Source organism: Dendrobates tinctorius, unplaced genomic scaffold (assembly GCF_039654945.1).
Source record: "Dendrobates tinctorius isolate UK_male_01 unplaced genomic scaffold, ASM3965494v1 ptg000133l, whole genome shotgun sequence".
NCBI classification, from domain to species: Eukaryota; Metazoa; Chordata; class Amphibia; order Anura; family Dendrobatidae; genus Dendrobates; species Dendrobates tinctorius.
This window is the reverse complement of record NW_027361801.1, coordinates 47,968,939-47,986,334: the sequence shown is the minus strand read 5'-3', so window position 1 is coordinate 47,986,334 and position 17,396 is coordinate 47,968,939. Positions and strand designations below refer to the sequence as shown.

Sequence of the window (17,396 nt, the reverse complement as noted above, 5' to 3'; positions counted from 1 at the left end):
AAAATGAGCAATTGTAGGTACACAGTGCTGTATAATATTTTGACTGCAATATATTAACAGGATAAACATTTTGATGGAAGGAGGAGGAGTATTTATTTAGTGTATATGACTTAAACTGTGAGTCTTTAGAGGTAATTTAGAATTCATTACCAATTTTAAAAAACATTGCACCATGGGTCATTAGTCAGTTTCCAGTTAAATCTGAAAACTTCCCCTGTAAAATCTCCTGATTTTCTTTTTTCTATTCCTTTTTCAGCTTTATGTGACATGCATCCAATGAGAGCGCTTTTCCTAATCCCTCGAAACCCCCCTCCGAAACTGAAATCAAGGAAGTGGTATGTACCATGGTATAGTTAGGTAGCATTGGACATGAGGCATGGAATTAACGGTGTTGGCGATTACACGGTTAATCGTTTCGGTCTCTTTTTTTTCTTATAATGCACTGGATAAGTGGGACAGAAGTGTCTGTACAGGATAAAATGGTTTAATGTGCTTACTAGATGGCTGAGGCATCTACGAGAAATAATGAATTAATAATCGTGCTGATGGTTAGTTAAGAGCAATTTATTGCTTTCCAGGGCCTTCATTTTCCTCTGGTCTATTTGCGCATATTACAAGAGTAGTCTTCACAATTGGATTTATTATTGGAAAAGTTAGCGGGGGGGAATAATATGGACCTCAGGGAAGTAGATTCTCCTATAGACCGCCATAGTGGCTCTGGGATAGAAGAGCCGAGTGCATACAATTAGAAGCACCGTATTTTTGCCATTTGTCAGACAAGCTGCATACAGGACACACACAACGCACTGTACATAATTAGCAATATGTTAGAGGTCCTTCACAGTCACTTTACACTTAGCAGTGGCTCAGGCTCTGCTCACATCTGCATGAAGCAGTAAGGTCGATTTGTCTTTGTGCAACTCCACGTCATGGCCCGCACGGTGGAGGGGTGCAGGAGCTCTGAGCCATTGGTACTTGCACTCTTGTGGTATATTTGTAGCAGTTGGACAGTGAAAACCACAGTGATTGTTTTTGCATTTTAAAAGTAATATTGCAGCTGTGAACCATCAGCCACTTCAGTAATGTGTAGCCGCCCAAAGATCTACCTCCTACCTCCCATCTATGGCTCTTCTTTTGCCAGCCTATCCCAACATCATTTTTGGGCCAGGTTCAAATAACCGTATTTTTGGTCCCAGTGCAATTTCAAAAATTGGACAGCACCCAGATCAATGCTATTGAATGGGGCAGTGCAGAGGAGCGGGTTTTTTGCTTTTTTTTACAGACACTAGTTTTTCCTTGTGTTGGATGAGACTCGCCCTTTCAAGCTTATGGGTGAGAAGGAAAAACTTAGGATACATACAGAGCAGTCATGTAGCATAAGATTTTTATGGATACCTTGCAATTCTATAACACAGGAAACTGTATTTAGTCTTTAAAATTTTTAAGAACCTAATGCCTATAAACAGATTTTATACAGCAGCACAGTACAATTATTAGTATTAAAGGGGATGTCCTACCTTAGGCGACAAGTCTGCAGTCATTCTATGTGACTGCAGACTAGAGAGTCCTCACATCATGCGCACTACACACTGTGAGGATTCTCTGGTGCCGGCGGGTACATGACCGCAACCATGTGATTTGCATGCTGTCCGCCACATACTGACCTCTGTCAATACACTAGCATTGAGTGAAGCCTGGACCATCTAGTTGGCATGTGACCGCATGTATGCAAATGACATACTTTTGAAATGCGCCCACCACTCCAGTGCCACCATGGGAGAATTCTCGTAGTGTGCAGTGCCTGTGCTGTGAGGGGGTCACATGTCTGCAGTCACATAGGGTACAGATAAATATATATATATCTGCAGCAAACATCCTATGCAGCCTAACACCATTCTGGCTTAAAGAGAATGTGCCATCAGAAAATTACATATTGTTTAAATCAGTTTTTATTGTGTGTTAAATACATTTTTTTTCATTATCCAATGTTTTCCTTTTTTCCTTACCACAACCTGTATTAATTATAAAAAAAAAAAGTTTAAATCTTGAAATATTCACACTGACCACCTGGGGGACTTTTTAGACTTAGGCTATGTGCACACGCTGCGGTTTTTGCTGCAGTTCCGCTGCGGTTTTGGCCCTGCGGAACCGCAGCAGTTCCGCAAACATGGTACAGTACCATGTAACCCTATGGGTTTTCAAAACCGCAGTGCTCACGCTGCAGTTTTTTCTGCGCGGTTTTGCTGCGGTTTTTTTTCTGCAGCATGTCAAATGTTTCTGCGGATTCCGCTGCGGTTTCACACCTTTAACATAGTAGAGGTGTGAAACCACAGGGCAAAACCGCAGCAAAACCGCAGGTCACTTTACCTGCGGTTTTACCTGCGGTTCCGCGGGAAAAAACCCGCAGGTGAATCTGCAGCATGTGCACATAGCCTTACACTTCCTGTTGTTTCAGGAAACAACACATGTACATTAACAGCAGGTCATTGTGCAGGGAGGGGGGAGCAGGGTCATCACTCATAGTGATTGGTGTATCCTATGTTAAAAGCTGTTACCTGTCATTGTAATCCTGCCTGTGATGATAATGAAAATATAGAAAACTCAGGATGTATAGGTTGGAAGTATGAGTGGCTGATGTAAAAACAGCAAAATTACTAATTTGTTTTTTTAATACCGATCGTAATATTGAAAAAAAAAACAATTGCCAAATATTGTTTAAAATTGCATATAACATATAAACTTGATTTTAACAATAGGTCATTTTCTTAACACACATTTCCTAACTCACAATTACTGTCTTGATCCAGCAAGGTAAATCTGATTTTAAGAAATAGTCTCGCCTGACACCGGCACTCAGAGTCTCTGGTGGTAAATGGGGCATGAATGATCTTTGACCGACCACTGTTTTATTTATAAAACTTAACCGGCAGAAAGCTTTGTCTGCTTTTCTTATGTTGTTATTATTACATGTGAGACTGGAAGCTCTGAGAAGACCTATTGCACTTGTGTGGTGAAAGCTACTTAATCTAACAATTTAGAAATGTCAAAACTACACCCACACATTTTAGCTGTATCAGCTTCACCATAAGTCGGAAAAACTACTATAGTAACATCCATTGTTGGAGCAGAACAAGAAAAGATGGTTAATAATTCCTCTGTTGGTATACTGTACAATAGACTTTACATACCATAAGTTCATGTTGGCCAAAGAGAATTCATATTCGCTGACATAACTGAGAGTTAAAACCGATAAGTTGGCAATATTTCCGTTGTTAGAACCAAACCAAAATTACAAAGTGCAACAAATCTTTGAGCATGTTGGGTGGCACTGCCCAAAATGTCCTTACCATAATCAACCACTTATAGGCATACTACAGGCTCCTTTTGTACAGTGGCCTGTAGAGTTGAGTATAAAAGATTTTTCCTGACCCGGTCTGGCATCCAGGATTGTCCTCCATGGCAGCTGAACCTGGGCAATCCTCACTTGTGCACCAGGTATCCATGGCATGTCATCCTGAACAACTCCTGCTCTTACTGTGAACCCTGCATGATGTGGTCAAGTCATACGCTGAGGTTTATGATCTACTGTAGGCCTCACAGATTGTCATGACATCTTTGGGGCTAAGAAGCACAAGAAGAGTAGAGGATGCTTGGCTGAGGATACCATCTGTGACAGTGAAGACCAAACTGGACACCAAACCAGGACAGCGCAAATCTTTTTTCAGCGGCCTGAATTCACCTCACGAATTTGGAGGATATCGTACTATATTTACATGAGCCAATGATCAGTATCTGGTGTTCATATTATTGGCCCATGTGAAAGGGCCTTAACGCAAAGCAACTGGGCTCCAAAGACTAAGTCTTTAACAAGATTCCCTAGCTTCCATTTATAATGCTGGTCCCTTTTAATGTATCAGAGTCTGGGACACCACGGCCTGGGTACGAGTGCTCATTCTGCTCCCTCTCTAGCAACAACCTTGATAGAAAGAAATTGAATACCCAGCAGCTTCTCATTGCTCATATGATATTTCCCAAGGTCCAAGAAATGCCTTAATTTTGTCGATACCTGCCTCATTAAGAACTACACGCATCGGCCTACAACGGAGAATCTGCTCAAGCATTCCTTTGTTAGAGATCTACAGAATGAACGCCAGATACGTATTATGCTGAAAGATCATTTGGATAGAACAAGAAAGAAGAAAGAAAAAGGTATGTCCTTTATGTAGAGCATTGTAATTATTCCAGCAGAACATTGCTGTGACTACAGGGTGCAAAGTAAAGGCAGATTCCTTACTAGTGGTTCCATATAACTAAATGAAATTAGTAAATTCTGTAGTCAGCTTTGACCCAAGCTCCCAAAACATGTCTATCACATTGCAATAGAAAAGGCCAAAAAATGTACAGCAAACATCGAGCTCTATCTCATATTGGCCAAACCTGGTGTCAGATTCGCTTTAAAGGGAATCTGTCAGCCGGTTTCTGCTATGTAGTCTGAGGCTACTTTCACACTTGCTTTTTTTTGCTGCGCGTTTTTTGCGCACACAAACACATGAAAAAAATGCATCATGCGTTTGTGTGCATTTTTTTGCGGGTTTTGGTGCTTTTTTTTTTAAAAAAAGCATGCGCTTTTTTGCGCATACGTGCGAATCACAATGTGCACGTATGCGCACCCATAGACTTTAATGGGTGTTTTGCTGTAAAAAAATGCATTGCTTGCGCATGCGTTTTTTTGGGGCAAGTCGGACGCACAAAAAATGCAACAGGATGCATTTTGTGTGCCCGAGCACACACTACAAAAAACGCATGTGCATACAAACGCGTACAAACGCATGTGTATGCGCACATATGCGCACCCATGTTAAGGTATAGGGAAAAAATGCATACTTTTTTTGCGCTAAAAAACAGCGCAAAAAAACGCAAGTGTGAAACCAGCCTGAGAACAGCATGATGTATGGCAGTGTTCCCCAACTCCATTATTGCTTCTGTGACAATGACATCATCTATGAAATGCTAAGGAAATCTTGAAAACATGATATGTTGGTGGCTCCTTAGGACTGTAGTAGGGGAACGCTGATTATTACTATTATTATTTATTATAGTGCCATTTATTCCATGGCGCTTTACATGTGAGGAGGGGTATGCATAATACATACAAGTACAGTAATCTTAAACAATACAAGTCATGACTGGTACAGGATGAGAGAGGACCCTGCCCGCGAGGACTCACAATCTACAAGGGATGGGTGAGGATACAGTAGGCGAGGGTAGAGCTGGTCGTGCAGTGGCTTGGTCGATTGGTGGTTACTGCAGGTTGTAGGCTTGTCGGAAGAGGTAGGTCTTCAGGTTCTTTTTGAAGGTTTCCATGGTAGGCGAGAGTCTGATATGTTGTGGTAGAGAGTTCCAGAGTAGGAGAGATGTGCAGGAGAAATCTTGTATGCGATTGTGGGAAGAGGAAATAAGAGGGGAGTAGAGAAGGCGATCTTGTGAGGATCGGAAGTTGCGTGCATTAAGTACCGGGAAACGAGGTCACAGCTGTATGGAGGACTCAGGTTGTGGATGGCTTTGTATGTCATGGTTAGGGTTTTGAACTGGAGTCTTTGGGTAATGGGGAGCCATTGCAGGGATTGACAGAGGGGAGAGGCCGGAGAATAGAGAGGGGACAGGTGGATTAGTCGGGCACCAGAGTTTAGAATAGATTGGAGGGGTGCGAGAGTGTTAGAAGGGAGGCCAAAGAGCAGGGGGTTGCAGTAGTCAAGGCGGGAGATGATGAGGGCACGCACTAGGGTTTTTGCAGATTCTTGATTGAGGAATGTACGGATCCGTCAAATGTTTTTGAGTTGAAGTCGGCAGGAAGTGGAAAGGGCTTGGATAAGTGGTTTGAAAGAGCGATTAGTGTTAAGGATAACCCCGAGGCAGCGAGCTTGTGGGACTGGAGAGAGTGGGCAGCCGTTTAATTTAATGGATAGGTCCGTTGGGGGGTCGCGTGAGATGGGGCAAAGATGATGAATTCTGTTTTGTCCATATTAAGTTTTAGAAATCTAGTGGAGAAAATGGATGAAGTAGCAGACAGACATTGAGGGATTCTGTTTAGTAGGGAGGTGATATCTGGTCCAGAGATGTAGACCTGTGTGTCATCAGCATAGAGGTGATACTAAAGCCATGACATTCTATGAGCTGTCCGAGACCGAAGGTGTAAATGGAGAAGAGCAGGGGCCCTAGGACTGAACCTTGCGGGACTCCAATGGATAGGGGGCGCGGTGAGGAGGTGGTGTGCCAAGTCTGTGATACAAAGAGATGAGAGGGTCTGTAGTAATAGGGAATGGTCCTCTGTGTCAAAGGCAGAGGACAGGTCCAGGAGGAAGAAGACAGAGTAGTGTCGCTTGGCCTTGGCGGTTAATAGGTCATTGGTGACCATAGTTAAGGCAGTTTCAGTTAAGTGGTGTGGCCGGAAGCCAGATTGTAAGCAGTCAAGGAGGGAGCAGGAAGAGAGGTAGGAGAACAGTTCAAGATGGACGTGTTGTTCCAGTAGTTTTGAGGCAAAGGGGAGAAGGGATATAGGGTGATAGCTAGATACAGAGGATGGGTCAAGAGAGGTTTTTTTGAGGATAGGTGTGATTGAGGCATGTTTAAAACTTGAGGGGAAAACACCAGTTGTTAGTGATAGGTTGAAGAGATGGGTTAGGGTTGGGATGAAGACTGTGGTGAAGTTTGGGATGAAGAGGGATGGGATCAGGTCAAGTGCACAGGTAGTGAGATGTGATCTTGAGAGTAGAGTGGAGAGTCGATCTACTGTAATGGTGGAGAAGTTGGTTTTGGAGGAGGAGGGCAGGGCAGTTAGGAGGAAGGGCTCTGGGGATTGTCGACCAAAACTGTGTCTGATGTTACCAACCATCTCCTGATGCTTGGGCAGAGACCCTGATTCCAGGCATGTATCACTTACTGGATGCTTGGTGCAATTTTGAATACCTGTTTTATCTGCTGTAGTAGTGTCAGATTATTGGTTAATTATATATGAATATATATTTATTTGTATATGATATATTTGTACATACATATACACACACCATGAATATTGTTGACAATTAGTTTTTACACATCACAATCCTTATTAGAAAAAACAAATATATACATTTTCACTGGGTTTTTTATACTAAATCTTCCTATTGTTTCAGGAAATAACACATGTACATTAGCCACAATGAAAAGACCCTATCTTTTGTATTGAAGTATCAAATGAGAATGTGCAAAGGTTATTGTCCAGGGGTGGGGGGCAGGATCAGCTGTGTATAGGGGTGTTTCTTGTCACTGTAATCCTGTATTTGAGGGCTCGTGAATACAGCCGATTATTATCAGATGAGTGCTCTCTGTGGTTTTCACAGATATCACTCATACCAATCATATTCTATGGGGCTGTGCACATGTTCGATTTTTTTGGTGACAAGTTTAACTTTCATCTAAGTGTCGGGTCAAAATTGGCAATGCGAGTCTACGGGTCTGTGAAAAACTTCGGCCACACTCAGATGACATCTGAGTGCAGACTAATTTTCCTGAACTAACAGAATGGAGAAGGTGGGAACATTTTTTTTCTCTCCACTTCTGAGAAAAACTGATCCAACCCTAATCAAACTCGGATCAGAAAAATTGGACCTACCTTTTTTTCTAAATAGAAAGAAAATGATCGTGTGCACCTACCCTAGTGATGAGGTTACCGAGCTGAAAACTCTTCCTGAAAGGAAAGAAAATATAGGTCTAAAAAAGGCCTAAATGTCAAGTGTGAAAAATGTAAAATTACTCTTTTTTTGTTTTTTTAAATAAGGATCCTGACATGAAGAAAATAAAAAAACAGTGCCATTTTAAAAAAAATATATACTGTACATTTAACACAAAAACCTGAGATAAACAATAGGGCAATTTCTGATGATAGGTTCCCATTAAATGTGCAAGGCTCTCTGTCATGACTGGAGGCTGCAAATGACTGAACCGCCGTAATTAGCGCCCAGTTGGCGCTTTTTCTTTTATTCAAAGTGCCAGCACGCTCAGCAGCGCGTGGATGCTTTTATTGGCAGCCTCCTTCTCTTTTAGCTGTCAACCACAGAGGTACATGTCAGCGGCGGTCATCATTATTGTCTATTTGTTAGGGGCAGCAATTCCAGCGCTGTGTAAGGGGAGATATCCAGACACACTCCACACTGTCTGCTCAGATAGGTCATGTCATAAGTACTGGAACTACACAGACACTCCAAAAGATAGAAGAAAGATTAGGTTCTCTTTGGGTGGAGGAAAACGATTTTGAAAATGTGGATAGGAATCTGTGACTCTTATGGCTACACCAAAGATTCGAGTTTCGTCGGCCTATTAGCCTTCAAGGCCCAAAAATTTTTGAAACTCACTATCTTCTATCCCTGGGGTACATGAGCAAGAAAGGATCGGAGTTAAACAAAATATGGTGCATTTATCTATGCCCCTTCTTAAATATCCCTTTTATTACACATAATCAGGTGCAATTAGTATTGAACACATCACCAATTTTCTAAGTAAATATATTTCTAAAGGAGCTATTAACATGAAATTCCCACCAGATGTCGGTAACAACCCATCCAATCCACACAGGCCAAGAAATCCAACCATAGATGTCCATAAATTATGTGTAATAATGGGAAATGACACAGGGGAAAAGTAAAGAAACAGATGTGCAAAGAGCATAGAGAAGTTATGACACCAGCTGAAATCTATCAGTAATTAGAAAGCAATCCTGCCACTTAGTAAAAAATATCAGCTGGTTCAACTAATGGCCAATAAAAAGGTGTCTCATTACTAAAGTGCCACATGAGAAACCTCTCACGATGGATAAAACCAGTGAGTTGTCTCAAGACCTTTGCAACCTTATTGTTGCAAAACACACTGATGGCTCCACTTCCATCTCCTCACCATAGAATTTTAAAACCACCAACCGCTATCTCCTATCTCAATAATAGGAACATTTTATTTTACTGAATATAGATTTTACCCATGAAAAGATCAGCCCAGTAGGAGAAAGGTGCAGATTTTTCTGATATGATATATTACAAAGTTAGTCATATTCATGTGTGCTATTGATTTATGAATTAAAATCTGAAACAGCGGTTAATTTTTAACTTGTGTACTAAAGAGTGTAGATCTAAAAAAAAATGTATTGTTCTCTCAAAGTAGCCAGGATGGACTGTAAGTGACAGATTTACATATAAGAAAACTTCCCTTTTCACACATTTACATACAACAGGCAGTCAGCAGTAATGGTTAGACCACTGACAGATATACCCACCATTACTAAATCATTCTTTTTTTTCTTTCAGATGAAACAGGATATGAGTACAGTGGAAGTGAGGAGGATGAGGATGAGATGAATGAAGAAGAAGGCGAGCCAAGGTAAGTAAATGCGCAGTGCCTAATTTATGTTACAACACGTAAGCAGAGAAGTATCCTCGCTAAAGAGCAACACAAAAGATCATTTCAGGTAAATGGCTCAGGACTTATCCGGCCTGCCAAGGATATAAACTATGGTGCACAAGATAAAGGACTCTGCTACTGTATAAGCTCTATATTAGCTGTCAAAGTCAAACTAGATTAAAAACTTATTTTAGAGGCGTAAAGAGACGCACTCATCACAACCAAGCACACGGCGTACTTCTAGCTGAGCAGTGTATTTTACTTTTAATTCAATTTATGTTTTGTAAATTAAATAGCGCTAACCTATTCTGAAGTGTTTTACATTGATTCCATTCGCATTTGATGCTATCTCCGGGAAGGAGGTAAATTAGTTGATTACTTTGTGAAATAAAATGTGATAATCACTTTGTAGATTATTTGTCTAGAAACCATTAAAATGACTCTGTACATTGTCTGGCGGTAGACTGGTGGCCATCGGTTGACACTCTTTCTGACCAAGCTTACTTAAAAGTGAATCTGAATTTTCTTTTATTCTCTTTGTAGATTAGATTTTTTTAACTATTGTTATAGAAGTTCAAAGGCGCTCCCCAATATAGATTAAATAGCTATTGGCTAGAAATGGGACAATCCATTAGCAAGACTCGGGCCTATAAAGAACCAGGTCAGTAATCTGTGACCGTTAGGCGGGAGACCTGACAATCTCCTTATCCCCAATTGCACCTTTACTTTTGATTAGCCAGGATGGTGCAACGTCATCATTGATACATGCAACAATGTCTCACCAGCCCAGTTGACCAAAAGACGAGCCCGGAATTCCTGCCCTACTTTCTCCTTGTAGCTAATTTTCAAAGGTAGCAATAGCATGGATGACTTTATATAGGAGTACAGAGAAGTGCAGCTGTGAATCCAGCACTGACACGAGAAAATCGCATGATGAAAGATGCGGCAGTTTTTTTAGCATGGGTGGTGGGAAGAGAAGTATCAGCTCATAAGATGCAGATGGTCTGTGATAAAAAAAATATATTAGAAAGTTTATTTTACTTTTTTATATTGTATTATATATAAATCAATGTCAAAAGTATCCATAGCCTTTAAAGGGGTATTCAGGTCTATAAAAATTACCTATCCACTCGATAACTGATTATTGTTAAATTGATGTGGGTCCCAAAAGCACCTGGATGGGGAACTTGTGTCCCTTGTTCTGCTCTCATTTTTCCCTGTCCATGAGATCGTGACCAGGACGAGCTGAATTAAGCAGCTGGTTGAACATGTTCGCCGCCACTGTGTTCAGGTGAGAATTTATGTAAACCAAAATACCCCTTTAAGTCTTTTGTTGCATAGAGAGACTTGTAATAAGTATTTAACAAGTTAGTTTTGCTAAAACAGCACAACTCTTACGTGTTGGGAAGTTAAATCTATACAGGACTGGGATACAAAAAAACCTCTTAACTTCCATTATCTTTTGTTATTTTTTTAAGCTCCATTGTTAATCTTCCCGGTGAATCGACTCTCCGTCGTGAATTCTTGCGATTGCAGCAGGAAAACAAGAACAGATCAGATCCTCAGAGACAGCAGCAATTACAGAAGCTAAAAGACCAGGAGAAATACAAAAAACAGCTCCTGGCTGAACGCCAGAAACGGATCGAGCAGCAGAAGGAGCAGAGGAAAAAGCTGGAGGATGTAGGAATTGAGCATCTTTCCTCTTTTCACTAAATACACAAACAGCTGAACTGTCACCTAAAGTACACAAGGGTTCCAACAAAGAAAAAACTATGAAGGATGCCAAAGTTCAGCCAAAACTCTCAGGCAGGGGTGTAAAATGGTTTGACCCTTCATGGGTCCCGTACGGCACAAAGCCCTTATATTAAGTTTTATTGTCCCAATGTGTCAAAAATAGTTTTATATTATACCAAAATATATCTACAGCCCCTAGCAAGGCCTATGTGTCTTGACTGTTACAGACTAAAAATAAAACTTGTATGTATCACTTTTTTCCATTTTTCTTATTACTGACGTATTAATCAGTAACAAATTTAATCATGTTAATCATAAAATGAGAAAATATAAAATCTCATTGACACATAGTGTTCCATCCTTAAGCCATACGTGCATTTTCAGGTAGCTTTTTAAAATAATCATTTATGTTTGTATATATGAGGAATTACTCTGTTTCTTGCCATTATATTACTGTATTTATACATTTTTCATAAGCTTTTTCCCCTTGATTTCAAATTGTCATTTACCTTTGAGCTAGTTGGTAGAGACAATCTGCTATAAGGTCTCCTATAAACTGCAAACACAGAATTCCTGGTCTTGTCTCTAAGGAGTGTATTATACAGCAGCACTGAGTAGTGTAGCTGTGATTCCATCTTCAAGACACACTATGTTACTTAGAATATAAGCAAAGACAGAGAAACAGCCAGATTTTGCTGCAGTTTTTACTCTCTATGTTCCTCACTCCTACTCCCTCTTCTCTTATCCCCAGGCTGTAAAAGTTAGTATTTAACGCGAGTGAGTTGGCAGCCCACCTAGTCTTGAGCAAGTTGAATGTGAGGTCTTTGTTTTAGTGAATGATAAAGTTAAAAGGTAGAGCTTCATATTATGTTATTAAGTTCTTTGGTTAGGCCAGACATTACTTTGGCTAGGTCAGAAATATTGACAGCCAATAATAAAGTAATCCCCCACCCCCACACACACCTCTTTATAGGATCCCCCACTATCTATATAACACAGTTTGTAAATACTGGTTACATACTTACAGCATATTTTATGCGATATAAGCACAATGACAACTTTTTTTTTGCCCTTATGGTAGCACCAGAAGAGGGAGCTGGAGCTGAGAAAGATCCAAGAATATGAGCCAAGAGCTACAGCAACAGAATGGGTGGAACAGAAAAAAGATAGCAGGCGACGAGAGGACAAGAACGAGATGGATAAAGAGAGATGTGTCCTGGCAGACATACATGATGGGAATGGAAAAAAGAAACAGGTAAACATAGACTTAATAACAGAATCTACTGAATGCTAACCACGGAATACCCTTTTACTACATGAAATTGTGGTGGTGCTACCCAAAATTGGTTCACAATATGAAGTTGCAATTTATTTTTTGTTAGGGCAATTTTGCTTATTTTAACTCTAAGTGTATGTGCACTTGACGTCTTTTGCAGTGGTTTCTGGAATCCACCTGATAAAAGCACTAAAAAAAAATATTGAATGGAATGAGCATACACAGCAAATCGTTTTGCTATTACTGTGCTTGTGTTCCATCCACAGTCACTTATTTTAACCGTTTCAGGATATCGCCACGATGATATACCGTATATATAAAAAATAAATGGCGGTGATAAAGTTCCCGCAAGAAATGTCCAGATAGAACAGATGCTTCAGGCAAATTACCACTGGTGTTTTTCTGACTCTTCTGCTTCAAAAGTGATGCGGGTACATTGATGTCTAAAAGAGATAGATGCCCATGCAAATAGGATAAAATGTGGCTAAAGAGGTATATTTTAGCCATCAGCACTTTAAATTTTCTAACAAGTGATTGTTACTGCTGTCTCATAGAAATGTGATCTGTGAGGCTGAATTTTATTCAGATATTGTGGCCAAAACTATAAGTGTGCTCAACTGTTTTGAGAACTGTCAAAAAACGAGAGCTTTACATGCGTCGCCCACTCTCAGTGGGTTGCGGATCAGTTCTCCAGTGCTGGCGCCCACAGTGGGACCCACATCTAGCCCACATTTATTGAATCTCCTTGTGATATGCCACAATTGTCTAAAATGTGAATAGCAATTTAACTGCCATCTGTAGAAGATGTAAAAGACATTCCTGAGAGACATTCATTAGATGTGCTATTTTCTTTACTCTGTAACCCACTATTTGTCTGGATGCTGTATGACTATTTTTCTGGATACTGAACCAGAGGATAAGATAATCATCACTTCACTTAATTCCATTAATAAAATAGCAGGCTTGTTAAAGGGTCAATATTGACTTTTAGGATTGTTACTTCCAAAAGGTGGCACAAGTGTTCATGTCTTCTTCCTCCTTACAGAGGCTATTTGCATATGTAATTTCCCAGAGGAGCATGCATGGCTATAAAGGTGCTGTCACACTTAGCGATGCACCAGCGATCCCGACCAGCGATATGTCAGGATCGCTGGTGCATCGCTAACTGGTCGCTAGTGAGCTGCCACACAGGCAGATCTCACCAGCGACATAGCAGCGGTCGGGGGTCCCTACTTACCTGTCAGACGAGGCCATCCTGAAGTCCTCCCGCCCGCGTCCACGCGTCGCTCGTCGGCGCCAGCAGGAAGCTGACGATGAGAAACTGCCCAGGACGTTCTCGCGCAATCAGCGATAACCAGCGGGGGAGCCAGTCGGAGGTAAGTATCAGACATAGCGATTTCGCTAGCAATATCGCTGCTACGTCACAAAACCAGTGACATTATAGAGATATTGCTAGCGATATCGCTTAGTGTGACAGGCCCTTTAATCTCCTCACTCTGCCATGCTAGGTCTGGCTTGTCACTCTCCACAAGGAGAAACTTTGCCTCTTAGATCACAAATGTGTTTGTCACAGAAACACAGGACATGCACTTCAAAAATAAGAATGTGAAAATTAAAACATGTAATTATAATTAAAACATGTAAATTATTATTAAAAACGCTGTTAAAGTCCAGCAATCTTAACCCCTTTCCTACATTAGACGTACTATTCCGTCCATGTGACCTGGGACCTAAGTCCCAAGGACGGAATAGTACGTCTAGCGTGATCAGCTGCACTCATGGGGGGAGCGCAGCTGATCGCGGCCCGGTGTCAGCTAATTATCACAGCTGACACCCGGCACTGTGTGTCAGGGGCGGTCACGGACCGCCCCAAACACGTTAACCCCTGGCACACAGAGATCAAACACGATCGCAGTGTACTGGGGGTTTAGGGAAGCATCGGGAGGGAGGGGGCTCCCTGCGTGCTTCCCTGAGACCCCCGCAGCAGCGCAAAGTGCAGCGCTGCTGCTGGGGCCTGCTTCTCTGCAGGTCCCCGGATCCAATATGGCGGCGGGGACCTTCGGGGGCCTGCAGGGAGCCGACTTCCTCATGCCTGCAAAGCGCCGGCATGAGGAAGCCTCCAGCACTCTGTGACAGATCGCTGATCTGTCACAGCGATCTGTCACATGACAGTGATGTCCCCCCTGGGACAATGTAATAAAGTTAAAAAAAATAATTTATAAAAAAATCGTTGAATAAATTAAAAAAAAAAAATATTCCCTAATAAATTCATTTTTTGAAAATAAAAAAACAATAAAAGTAAACTTATTTAGTTTCACCGCATCCGTAACGACCCGCCCTATAAAACTGTCCCACTAGTTAACCCCTTTATTGAACCCCTTAAAAAATAAAAATAAAAAACGAAGCTAAAAATAAAGCTTTATCATCATACGGCCGAACAAAAAGTGCAATACCGTGCAATCAAAAAGACAAATATAAATAACCATGGTACCGCTAAAAACGTCATCTTGTCCTGCAAAAAAGGAGCCGCCACACAGCGTCATCAGCGAAAAAATAAAAAAGTTATAGCTCACAGAATAAAGTGATGCAAAAATAATTATTTTTTATATAAAATTGTTTTCATTGCATAAAAGCGCCAAAACATAAAAAAAGACATAAATGAGGTATCGCTGTAACCGTACTGACCTTAAAAATAAAACCGCTTTATCAATTTTACCGCACGCGGAACGGTGTAAACGCACCCCCCAAAAGAAATTCATGAAACGCTGGTTTTTGTTCATTCTGCGTCCCAAAAATCAGAATAAAAAGCGATCAAAAAATGTCACGTGCCCGAAAATGGTACCAATAAAAACGCCAACTCGTCCCGCAAAAAATAAGATCTCACATGACTCAGTGGGTCAAAATATCGAAAAATTATAGCTCTCAAAATATGGTGATGTAAAAACTATTTTTACAATAAAAAGCGTCTTTTATCGTGCGACAGCTGCCAAAAATAAAAACCCGCTATAAATAGTAAATCAAACCCCCCATTATCACCCCCTTTGTTAGTGAAAATAATAAAATAAAACAAATGTATTTATTTCTATTTTCCCATTAGGGTTAGGGCTAGGGTTAGGGGTGTGTTGGGGTTAGGGTTGAAGTTAGAATTGGGGGGTTTCCACTGTTTTGGCACATCAGGGGCTTTCCAAACGCGACATGGCGTCCGATCTCAATTCCAGCCAAAAAAGTCAAATGGCGCTGCTTCCCTTCCGAGCTCTGCCATGCGCCCAAATAGTGGTTTACCCCCAGATATGGGGTATCAGCATACTCAGGACAAATTGCACAATAACTTTTGGGGTCCTGTTACTCTTGGGAAAATAATAATTGGGGGTGAAAAGATCATTTTTGTGGAAAAAATATGATTTTTCAATTGTACGGCTGTATGTTATAAACTTCTGTGAAGCCCTTGGGGGTTCAAAGTGCTCACCAAATATCTAGATAAGTTCCTTGGGAGGATCTAGTTTCCAAAATGGGGTCACTTGTGGGGGGTTTCCACTGTTTAGGCACATCAGGAGCTCTCCAAACTTGACATGGCATCCGAACTGAATTCCAGCCAATTTTGCAGTGAAAAAGTCAAACAGCGCTCCTTCCCTTTCGAGCTCTGCCATGCGCCGAAACAGTGGTTCTCCCCCACATATCAGGTATCGGCGTACTCAGGACAAATTGCACAATAACTATTCCAGTCCAATTTCTCCTGTTACCCTTGGTAAAATAAAAAAATTGAACCTGAAGTATTTTTTTGTGAAAAAAGTTAAATGTTCATTTTTTTTTTTTTTTAAACATTCAAAAAATTCCTGTGAAGCACCTGAAGGGTTAATAAACTTCTTGAATCTTGTTTTGAGCACCTTGAGGGGTGCAGTTTTTAGAATGGTGTCACTTTTGGGTATTTTCTATCATATAGACCCCTCAAAGTGACTTCAAATGTGATGTGGTCCCTAAAAATAAAATGGTGTTGTAAAAATGAGAAATCGCTGGTCAACTTTTAACCCTTATGACTTCCTAACAAAAAAAATGTTGGTTCCCAAATTGTTCTGATGTAACGTAAACATGTGGGAAATGTTACTTATTAAGTTTTTTGAGTGCCATATCTCTGTGATTTAAGAGCATAAAAATTCAAAGTTGGAAAATTGCGAAATTTTTGCCAAATTTCCATTTTTTTCACAAATAAACGCAAGTTATATGAATGAAATTTTACCACTAACATGAAGGACAATATGTCACGAGAAAACAATGTCAGAATCACCAGGATCCATGGAAGCGTTCCAGAGTTATTACCTCATAAAGGGACAGTGGTCAGAATTGTAAAAACTTGCAAACCACCCTTGGGAGTAAAGGGGTTAAAGACCGAGCGGTCCCAATGTCTGCAGTTTAGCTTCTCTCCTAAGCAGAATACTCTATCTCCTCCATCAATGGGTTGTTTGATATGAAAAATAAGAAACAAAACTGAAATAATTTGTGCCAATATTGTATGTGAACATCGTTTGGGTCATGTAAACATCACAATACAGTACTGACCCAAACCATTTCAGTCTTGCAGTTGTTTCGCAGAGACCATATTTGATTAAGCAAGAAGACAAACTACAGTTGTGCTCAAAAGTTTACATACCCCAGCAGAATTTTTGCTTTCTTGGCCTGTTTTCAGAGAATATGAATGATAACATCAAAATTTTTACTCCACTCATGGTTAGTGGTTGGGTGAAGGCATTTATTGTCAAACTACTATGTTTTCTCTTTTCAAATCATAATGACAACCGAAAACATCTAAATTACCCTGATCAAAAGTTCACATATCCTGGTTATTTTGGTCTGATAACAAGCACAGAAATTGACACAAATAGGTTTGAATGGCTACTAAAGGAAACATCCTCACCTGTGACCTGTTTGCTCATAATCAGTGTGTGTGCATAAAAGTTGAGTGAGT

At 40.7% G+C, this 17,396-nt stretch overlaps 1 protein-coding gene across 1 annotated transcript in view; it reads left to right on the top strand.

Annotated features, from left to right (window-relative positions):
* NRK (Nik related kinase) overlaps window positions 1–17,396 on the top strand; it is a 427,476-nt gene that overhangs the window by 203,085 nt on the left and 206,995 nt on the right. Inside the window, exons 9-13 of the mRNA XM_073543628.1 lie at window positions 257–335; window positions 4,037–4,209; window positions 9,333–9,405; window positions 10,905–11,106; window positions 12,242–12,415. Coding sequence (XP_073399729.1) covers window positions 257–335; window positions 4,037–4,209; window positions 9,333–9,405; window positions 10,905–11,106; window positions 12,242–12,415 — 701 coding nt within the window. The remainder of the gene's footprint in view (window positions 1–256; window positions 336–4,036; window positions 4,210–9,332; window positions 9,406–10,904; window positions 11,107–12,241; window positions 12,416–17,396) is intronic.